The 10,724-nt window shown below is 40.6% G+C and overlaps 1 protein-coding gene across 10 annotated transcripts in view; it reads left to right on the top strand.

The window, feature by feature from the left end:
* ebf3a (EBF transcription factor 3a) overlaps nt 1–10,724 on the top strand; it is a 121,431-nt gene that overhangs the window by 68,560 nt on the left and 42,147 nt on the right. For all 10 annotated transcript variants that reach the window (XM_072667033.1, XM_072667029.1, XM_072667026.1 and 7 more), the window contains exons 7-8: nt 1,469–1,550; nt 6,974–7,091. In XM_072667033.1, the coding sequence (XP_072523134.1) occupies nt 1,469–1,550; nt 6,974–7,091 (200 nt within the window). The remainder of the gene's footprint in view (nt 1–1,468; nt 1,551–6,973; nt 7,092–10,724) is intronic.

Here is a 10,724-nt window from a genome sequence, read left to right as displayed (position 1 = left end):
CACCCTGACTCTCACACACACATGACATTTGCCGAGCAGATTAGGTGGGTTGTAATTTGTGCTGTAATTGCCGGCCGCTGCTGGCCTTGCTCTAATTGTGCGACGGAGCTGGAAGTTTTTGCTCTCACCTTGTTAAGTGCTCCAACATCTCCCCATGATGAGGGGGGCTCAGGTGCGCTCGTTTTGCCTGGCTTTAATTACAGGGTGGAGCTCCAGAAGAGAAAGAAGAGGGAGGGAGAGATAGGGGTGGAGGGGAGGGAGATGGGGGGGGGGGGGGGGCAAAATATCTGCCTACTTCCTGTTAGTGTGGACAGATGGGTTCTAAGGGGAATTGTGGGATTTGTATGCATCAGACGGACAGACAGAGCGTTCTGAGAGACATCCGCTGGGAGGCTCCTGAACAAAACACTGATCGCCGTAACTGTGTGTGTGTTATAAGAGTGTGTGCTTGTTTTTGTACATTTCAGGGCCAAAATGTCCTCATTTTGTAAGAAATACACAAAGTTAGAGACCACCACACCAACAGGACCACAGAAATGGCTCTTTCTATGTGCTGTGGGTTTCATCTCTGTAGAACTGAGGAGTTTAGGGTCGGCTTTAAAGCAAGGATTGGGAAAATTCCCATTATTTATATTATAACATATTTCTTACATTATATATTACATTTATTAATTATTACATATATATTGCATACACATACAGAACAATAGCATATTACTATACATCAGTGGTTATATGGGCAGTACTGCGTTGGAGGAGTGTGTTTATCACATATAGGTAATAACATAGATATTACATATTTATTACACACATACAACATAGCATAACATAATCTAGTACACATGCAATGTATTGCTACATATGAGTAGTTATATATGTATTACACCTATAACACATACTACATGTCGGTACTTGCAGTTGTGTGCATTGCTAAGTTTTGAATAGCTATTACTTAATTATTTTGTAGCTTATAAATGGTGTGGAACATGTAATATATGTAATATGTTTATGTTAAATTAAGCAAATGAATGAATCTGTGCTGTAAAATTAGCAGAAAACACGTTTTATTACTATTATATGAGTTTAAGTTATGCGTTTATGATGACATATAAAAATATTTATATGTATATATGTGTGTGTATATGTGTATATGTGAGTATGTGCCCGTACATGTGTGTGAAAGTGTGTATGTGCTCATCCAGTGAGTTTCAGGCTCAGTGTTTAAGTGTTTGTGCCGTTAGCTTTACGACTCACGGCTTTACAACGTGTGCAGTTGCCTTTTACAACTTGTGGAGTTTTCCCCTCAGCTGGGAAGGAGTTGTGAAGTCCATATTTATATTCTGTCTTATTGATCTGCGCTCTGTGTGTTTGGCTGAGTTGAGTTTGTAAGTGAGTGTGTGTTCGGTGTGTGTTCGGTGGGGGATTGATTGTCTAACCTGGACTTTTTTTCTTCTGTGATCTCTTATAGATTCTTTTTGAAATTCTTCCTCAAGTGCAATCAGAACTGCCTGAAGAATGCAGGCAACCCGCGAGACATGCGCCGGTTCCAGGTGAGCATTTCTCTCTCTCGCACTCTCTCACTCACACACTCTCTCTCTCTCACACACACACATAGAGAGACAGAGGGAGCTCATTCTAAAGGAAAGATGGGCTTCACCACTTTGTATGGCTGGTATGGTGAAGCATGTGGATGGGAGGATATAGTGTAGGAGATTTCCTCTTTTGGGGGAAAGGAAAGATTCACCTGCTGTAGGATTCTTCACTTCACCCTTCAGTGCTCAAAATACACTCATACCCACTACCAGTGACCATACAAATCACTACACTGTGTGTATACTGTACTGAAGAGTAACATTCATTAGTCATTTCACACCAGATTACAGTTATAACAGCTACATTTTATCATATATACTAATAATACATCATGTATTTACTATAACATGCATTATATATATCATATATAGTAATACATGTGTAACTACACATGAATAGCCTTCAAATAACATTGTAACTATTGTTTTTTTTAAGGGGAACTAAGGGGTTAAGTTAATTTAATAAATTAATTCCATTTATGGTCCCATTTTATATGAAATCTCTGTAATAACTGTGTAATTACACATTAATAACCCCTACATTAACTACCTGCATTTTTTGAAGGGGAGCGAAAGAGGCTAATAAATTAATACCTATGTAATTACACATTAATAATACATGCAATAACAGAGTAACTACTGGTGTTGTATTTGCTGTTATGGATATATGTGAACTTCAGTGTATGTATTTAGTCCATATAAATATTATAACTTACATTCTATTACACATGTAATTACATAGGTATATGCTGTTACAACTACTGAGATACACTGGTGAAATGTATTGTTATTGCATAGATTATTAATGTGTAATTATACAGTTATATATTAGTTATTAAGGAGGCTTATTATAAAGCAGGTCCATGTATGGTATCCATTTATTAAAATATTCCCTTTTAAAACCCACCAGTAGTTACAATGTTAATGCATAGGTTATTAATGTGTAATTACACATTAGCATTGTTAGAGCTGCTTACTATAAAATGTATCAAATTAACCCCTTCATTTCCTTAGTACTGAAGCCTACAGCTTATACAGTTCATAAAAAAAATTATACCTAATCCAGGCTCATGATACAAGCATGTGTAAAAAGACTCAGAAACTGTGAGACTTATTAATATCTCAGTGGTGCTCAGCGGATGATACAGAGACCGCAGCCTTGGCTCCTGTTAGCTGTGTCTACCAGGGCGGTGCTGATGAGTGTGTCTCCACATACACTTGGGTTATATAGACATATAGCAGAGAGAAGTGCCTTGAACAGGCGTCAGCGGTGGGCTTTTCATTTTTCATGCGGCTTAGGGTCAGTGGATGATATTGATCCATGCGTCCAGAGCAGAAGGTCAGAGCAGGAGTGAGGGGAAGTGTCCTTTCTGTCTCCACGGCGACTAAAAGAAACATCCGTCACCACTGATGTGCCACCGCACAAAAGAACCGCTGGAATCTCTCCCTCTCCCTGTCTTACTCTCTCTCTCTCCCTCTCTCTGTCTCTCTCTCTAATCTCCTCTCCTCCCTGAAGGTTTAAGTGGTCTTAACAGAGCGTCAGGGCCCTCAGCAGTGTTTCCTCAGGAGCTGCCTCAGCACCTCCAGCTATGAGAGAGGAGAGTAGAGGAGACCCACAATATACCATAGTTTAAAACACATAGAGAACCAGAAAGACTTCTACATGCTCCCAGAAATGGTTCTTTGAGAAGCAGCCATAGTGGAATCCTTTTTGGAGCTGTCTAGAACTATTAAACCAGGAACCAAGACCCAGCACGCATCTCAGTGGTTCCTTGACCTTTACATTTAAGTGGTGATAGAGCATTGCCAAAAGAATAGGACTTTCTAAAGCAGAAAACCATGAGGGGTATAAAGCCCCCAGCATTGAGCTGTGGAGCAGTGGGGGAACTGTGTTCTCTGGAATGATGGTTGGTGCTCCATCCAGTACTTTTGGGATGAGTTGAGGAGTTGGGGATGAGGTCTTGTTGCAGTGCTCCAAAATCTAGTGGAAAGCCCTCCATGGACCCGAATTCAACACGGAGCTAAAGACCAGGCTGTGCCCGGAAGTTTTTAGCCTGAGCAGGGACGGCGGCAGCAGGAGCATAGCTGTCTGCGCCAGTGTGGTTCTGTCTCTTATCCTGAAGCCCCCCTGTTTAACTAAATGCCATCTCCAGAATAAATTTTTCACATGTTCCATCCAGCGAGATCCCGTGGCAAGGTCATGCTTTCTGTGTTCCTCTCTTCCCCTCTTCTGTTCCTCTCATCCTCATCCCTCGCTCTGGCAGCTGGGGGCCAGAGCATGGCCTATCCATCATCCTTACAGAGGGAGAGCAAGGGAGAGAGAGAGAGAGAGAGAGAGAGAGAGAGAGAGGCTAGCCAGGGATTGCTATCAGAATTAGCATCAGGCTCTCTCTCTCTCGCTCTCAGTCTCAGTCCATTCACCCCCCTCTCGCCCCTCTATTCAAATGCTAAGCACCTCCTCCTCAGATCACTCTTAAGTGCTTCTGTATGAGGCATGATTGTGTGGTAAACAGATAAAAACAGCAGAAAAGCGCTGCCTAATTCGAAGGCCGCTAATTCGCCTAAGCGCTTCACTCCCTTTCTTTCTTTTTCAAGAGGCCTCCTTTCTTCACTCCCACCTTCACTGCACTGACTCCCACAGTGCTAATGAGAGAAAACAGCTAATCAATATATCAATAGATCAATGCAGATGGGCTAGCGTTAGCGCGAGAGCCGCCGGCAGCGTTTTGAGAGACTGTTAACGGCTGAAAGAGCAGACGAGTGCCTCTTCTCTTTTCTCTCTGTTCACCTAAGTGCCAGATTAATGCCTAATTGGCCCTGGGCTTTGTAAAAAAAAAAAAAAAAAAGAAATGACCGGCTGCTACAGAATAGTGGCCCCTTGTTTGAGCGACAGGTATTTGATAGACCCTCTCGGATGTAGTTCTTTATCTAAAGCACACACACACACACACACACACTCGTAACCGGCCAAGTGTACCCTTCAAGGGAGTGAAAAAAATGCTCTTCTCCTTACAGAGGTTAATTGTAGCTCTCCAATGAGAAATTGAATCTGCTTTAAATAGCATGATTGCCTTGAATCCTCTCTCTTTTGACATACAGACCTACCACGGTTCTGCTCCAGAAATAGAAAACGTTAAATATTGTTAAACTTCATTAAGTGGTTGGGATTTTTTTTTTTTTTGAGAGGGAGGGGGAGGGGGTTGTTGGCTGTTCGTTTTTGGAAAATAATTGGAATAGGAAGTGATGGACTTGTCCTACAGGGCTGTAATGATGTAATGATAGTGGGCAGCATCCATGGGCAACTTCACCCCACTGCTCTAATTGTGAAACCAGCAAAGCCATCATCGTAATCACTGGTTTGTAAAATGTGATGATGGAAAAACCACCAGTTCTCCATCGTTTGGTGATTGTTTATTAAATGAAAGCACTTTATACACATTGCCTGAACACTTGATGATGTCTGGACCAGTAGCAATAGTCTTAAAGTGCTACTAAATGTTGGTACATTGACTGTACATCCAACGTTAAGATATCTTCTGGTACTTTTACACCATTTCCACTGGCAACTGGTGTAAAAGGCAACTGGTGGATTTGAAGGGTGTAGAAAATGAGAATTTGAGAAGCATAAATGATGTTAAATCAGGGTCAAGAGCCTAGAAGAGGTCATTAACTACACTGTGATGGACAAGTTTGCATATTTTGAAAAACATAGTATATTACACCTAATAATAGCCAGAAAATAATTCACATTTTGTCAATTTAAAGATTTAATGGTTTCAAATTTCCTTATAGGCCATGGTTGTCTATTGTTTTCCAGTGACTTTACACATATCAGACATTTCAGGGCTACATATAATGATCAATGCATCCTTATTTGCCATTATTGAAGTCTTTTGTAGTTTGGTATGAGATTGTCCCTCAATCAATGTATGATGCAAGTCTTATACATCATATTCCATCAACACAGTTATTGTCAGAAATAAACTGAAGGACACTTTTCTAGATGTACACCTTTAAATGAAATGAAATTCAGTTCAGTAAGTCAACTCTATTCAGTGTACTAGTCCCTGACCGTGCCTGGCCCCTCAGGTTATGAACATAGGCCTTGTTCCCATCTGTTGAAGCTTAATTTAACATCTTATTGAGCTAAACCTATTGGAAAAAGCTGTAGCATTCATCTATCCTCATCCTTGTCTCTTGCTTCGGCCCCTCTACAAAAATGACCAGCAGTAAGAGGGGTCTCGCTGAGGTGCCCAGTGTCCTAAACACGTGTGCATGTGCTCTCTGTTGTTGTGTATAAGGTATGGAGTGCTGCCACGCTTTCCAGTAGCATTGGAAATAAAGCTCACACAGCACAGTGGAGAACGAACGCGGGGGGGTCTACACAAACAAAGCCAAGAAAAACTGTGTGTGTGTGTGTGTGTGTGTGTTTATTTGTGTGCGTTTGTTTTCATGTGCTTGACTGCGTTTGAGTATGTGTGTCCAAAAAATCCTGCTGATCAGAAGCATAACATAGCATGGGCTCATCTGCTAACTGGGCCATACACACACACACACACACACACACACATACATACACACTCACTCACTCTCAGCTCTTGCCCTAATGTTGAGTCTGCCACTATAAGTGGAACAGCCTTTGTTATGTTGTGTTGCGCACAAACAAGGCCACAACAAAGAGAGACGGAGCGTCTGATAGAAAGCCTTGGGAGAGGCTCACTGTTCTCTTCAGCTCCAAATTACTCTCAATGGCTTCTGTTTAGTGCCTCAAGAACACACACACACACACACATATACACACACACACTAGTTAACCCCTCAAACCCTAAAGGCTTGTATGTGGAAGCACACTTCAGCTCACATAGTCATAACTACCCCACTAACTCATTAGTGTCGTAGTGGCTCCAGCACTGTGAACTGTAAACACTGCGGTTGCTCACTTTTTCTGAGTATTGTAACCCAGTCATTTGAAGGTAAGTCGAACTATTGCTTTTATATGAGATAAGGTCAAATCTGTAGTAAAGTAGCAGCGAGATTCTGCATTTTTCATGTGAAATTTGACAGAAATGCACAATTTGATCAGGTTACATTGAGTAAAATATTCATGTGTCCACACAAATCTGGAATTCTAGACCACATCTACACAAAACTGAGAAATGAGAGCACACCCATGCATATACGATGCTCTAGATAGCCACCAAATGCATATCAGGCAATCTAGAACACATATCATACAAGAACCAATTTTGTAAACTATATATGTGAGAATAAGAAGCCCAGGTTGTCAACTGAACCTGGTGGAATAGACACTCTCTGTTGAGTTAGCATCTCAATAGGAACTTTTCGTTGGAAGGGACTAACTGTGAACCATCTCTCCACAGGTCGTTATATCGACAACAGTTAACGTGGATGGTCACGTGTTGGCCGTTTCGGACAACATGTTCGTCCACAACAACTCCAAACACGGCCGCCGAGCTCGCCGTCTCGACCCCTCTGAAGGTACGGCCCCTCCTTATCTGGAGAATGGTAGGCACATTTTACATGGAATTATTATTTGCAGCGCTTCTTCTTCTTCTTCTTCTTCTTCTTCTTTCTATGTCTTCCCTCTTCTTCTTTCTTTTTCTTCTTTCCGTTTGGCCATCAGCTCTCCTCTTTCTGCTGTGGGTAAAGGCAGTGATGTAGTGTAGTGTAGAGGTGAATGGAGGCTAGCTGAGCTAGCAGTGAGTTGGTTGACTTTAGTTTAGTGGTTTAGTTTCCTTCCTTTTTCCTTCTTTCCTTCACACGACATTTCACTTTTAGAGCACATGGATTAGTTTTCATTCTCCTATGTTTCTACCTGCTTCCTCCATCTATTATTATTATTATTATTATTATTATTATTATTATTCCATATCTGGTAATTATCATGAATGATGTTGGGCCACGATTTATGACCAATTTTTGACCAAAGGATTGTGTGGTTGATGCTTCCTGATTTCAGGAGGAGGGAGTGAAGCGATGTGCTTTATTTGTAGTTGCATTAGAGCTAGACTTGATATTATGGGACTGATTTATTCAGTGTTTTGAGTGAAAAAAAAAAAATAATAAAAATATATATATATATATATATATATATATATATATATATAATATATATATATTGATTTTATTGAATGATTTTACTTGATAGGGGACAGTGCTTGCTCCTGTAAATCTTCTAAAAGAGCCAGAGTTTGTCCTATAGCCTAATTTCTATCCCCTAATCCCCCGTTCTTAAAGTCAGCCTAAAACATGACCATCATATCAACAGCTCACTTTAATTTAATGTATATTGTTGTTATTATAATAGATTTTGCAAATTATTTAGAAAATAATAATGGCAGCAACCCTTTTTATTGTATGGTCTTTTCAAGATGAATCAACCAATACAAATAGGCTTAATTATGCGTGATTATGGTTTTTAATGTTTAAATTACTTTGAAGGTTATTTACAGTAGACAAATTGGTTCTATCCCCAACAAAGCTGATGTAAAAGAACCCAAAAATATAGTCAGAAGTCTTTAAAGCATGGATAAAGGAAGCACTGCCCTGTTAATCTAATAGCGAGTATACAGCCGAGTCTGCCAGTGTGCCGTAGTTATCTCTGGGCAAAGAAGTCGTACAAACAACACAATGGTACGAGGCCACACATGTTTAAAAAAAACATAACATTTGTATTTTCTTTGTTTTAATTAACCGGTAATTACCATATCAACTAACCCAGTAATGTATAATGAAGCAACCAAAAGGATATTAATCCCCTCACTCCAGCGAGGCAAAGAACGCTAAGTTATTTGTTTTTAGGGTCTTTTTTTTGTTCTTTTATTAATGACAGGGGCAGAATGAAAATAAAGTAATTGAGCGTGTGCGCCCTGAGCGCTGGAGCCGTTTGGCCCCCATGACGTGTTGTTTGTCTCTTCTGCGCCGGGTTTGATGGTAGGTGTGTTTTGCTTAGCAACCGCCTTTAATTAGGAGAGCAATTAAGAAGGTTCAGGCCTCTCCCCTTGCCTCACTACATCCCGGGGGAGAGCGCAAGAGAGAGAGAGAGAGAGAGAGAGAGAGGGGAAGGCCCAGCCCTTACACCGTTGGGGCTACCAGCCTTCAAAGCCCAATTTGCAGCGCTTTCTTTTATTGCACTTCTAGAATTCTCAATTTATCGCCCTCTGTCCGTGTAATATCTGTTTATTTTGTGACAAATTCATTCAGCTTGCTGTGTTTGTGGATGTAGGGAAGGTTTTATCACCTTAATCATGATAAAAGTAGTGCAAAACAGGACAAAAGCAGGTCCTACTTTATACACTTGACATTAAGCGTATTTAATAACTGTGTTATTACACATAACACAATAATCCATCCAGGCAGCAGCCACACAATGTAACCAGTAGTACAGCATGTATAAACAGAAGCATGTGTTAACATCAGTTTGAGTGCGTCTTAACAGCGGTGACAGTGTATTCTCTATTTTGTGGTTATACACGTGTAATAAGATGAGGATAACTACATTTATATATTTATAACCGCTGCTGTTCTGTTTATTTAACTTACAGAAATTCAGATACATTTGAGACTAAAACTAATTAAGCTTGCTGTGTTTGTGTCAAAGTGGTGCAAAACAGGGCAAAATCGCATCTCACTCTGTAGACTTCTTAGGAATGTCTTTAATAACAGTGTTATTACGCATTAATAATCAGGTAACAACTATACAACGTAACTACTGGTGATGTATTAACTGTTACAGATGGATTACAGTAGTACAGCTGTGTAAATAGACACGTGTATTAACTTCTATATGAGTGTATCCCAACAACTGTAACTGCGTATTCTCCATCATGTGGTTATACATGTGTAATAAGATGTGTAATAAGGCTAACTGTATTTATATAACTTGCTGTTGCTTGTCCTTGTACAGCTAGAAATGCACTTGAGTCTGTACTGAAATTGAAGTGTAACTACATAATGCTATACTAAGAGAATGCATCTGTAATAGTACATTCATCACCGGTAGTTACATAGTTATTACATGACTGTAATAAGTTATTACACAGTTATTAGCAACATTGACCCAAAATCGTATCAGTTAAGCTGTTTTTTTATTTGTACCTGTCTAAAAAAGCCTACGAAGAACAACAACAACAAAAAGTCCTCCCGTGTTTCCTTAAAAGCGGCCACACACACTGTCCCGCGCACCCCGTTTCCTTTCGCACCATTTAGCTACCTGGGGTTTCAGCCGCCCCAGATGTCAAATTTAGGCTGAGCAGATATTGCCACTAGTCTCCTAATAAGGGGCTTTAAGAGCGGACTGGGAACAGTTACCACCGAGGAGAGGAGAAGATCTGACTTTGGACTTATGACTGTCATTCAGCATGGGCCTACACTTTCAGCCTAACTCTGCAATTACCGCTGCTAATTTTGCTGAAATATTACAAAGGCCTGCTCGATGCATCAGTTCGCTGTAATGCCGGCTATGGTGTCGCCTAATGCTGTTCAATAATAATGCCCAAGAAATGAGCATTAAAGGGTCACAAGGCACTGTGCAGATGATAACACCTACCTCTTCCCCCTGTTTCCTTTTCTGATTTGAGTGTGGTTTGGGTCATGAACTGTAATACCATCCATACACACACTCTGGTTCAGAGCTACAGCAAGGAGACAGGGCGTTCGAGATTAGAAACACATTTCCGAAAGTGATAAGTGCAGAGAGAGCGAGAGAGAGAGAGCGAGAGAGAGACAGAGAGAGAGAGAGAGAGAGAGAGAGAGACAGTAAAATAGACTGAGAGAGAGAGAATGAGAGAGAGAGAGAGAGAGAGAGAGACAGTAAAATAGACTGAGAGAGAGAGAATGAGAGAGAGACGCTCAGTATATCAGAGCCAGTCTCCTCTTCCCCTAACGCTCTTATCTAATCATCTAATATGGGCTAATGTTCTCAGACAGTGAATTTACTCTGCCTTCTGATCTTCAAGTAAAAGTAATTCCCCTGCTGCCGCCCCTGTGGACTGTACTCCTCGTCTAACCATGCCAACCTCTTACACACAGCTGCTCTGAGCAACCTGTCCGACCAGGAGAGGATATATATATATATATATATATATATATATATATATATATATATATATA

The sequence above is a fragment of the Salminus brasiliensis genome, chromosome 22, assembly GCF_030463535.1.
Source record: "Salminus brasiliensis chromosome 22, fSalBra1.hap2, whole genome shotgun sequence".
Lineage (NCBI taxonomy): Eukaryota > Metazoa > Chordata > Actinopteri > Characiformes > Bryconidae > Salminus > Salminus brasiliensis.
This window is presented reverse-complemented; position numbering and strand designations above follow the sequence as displayed.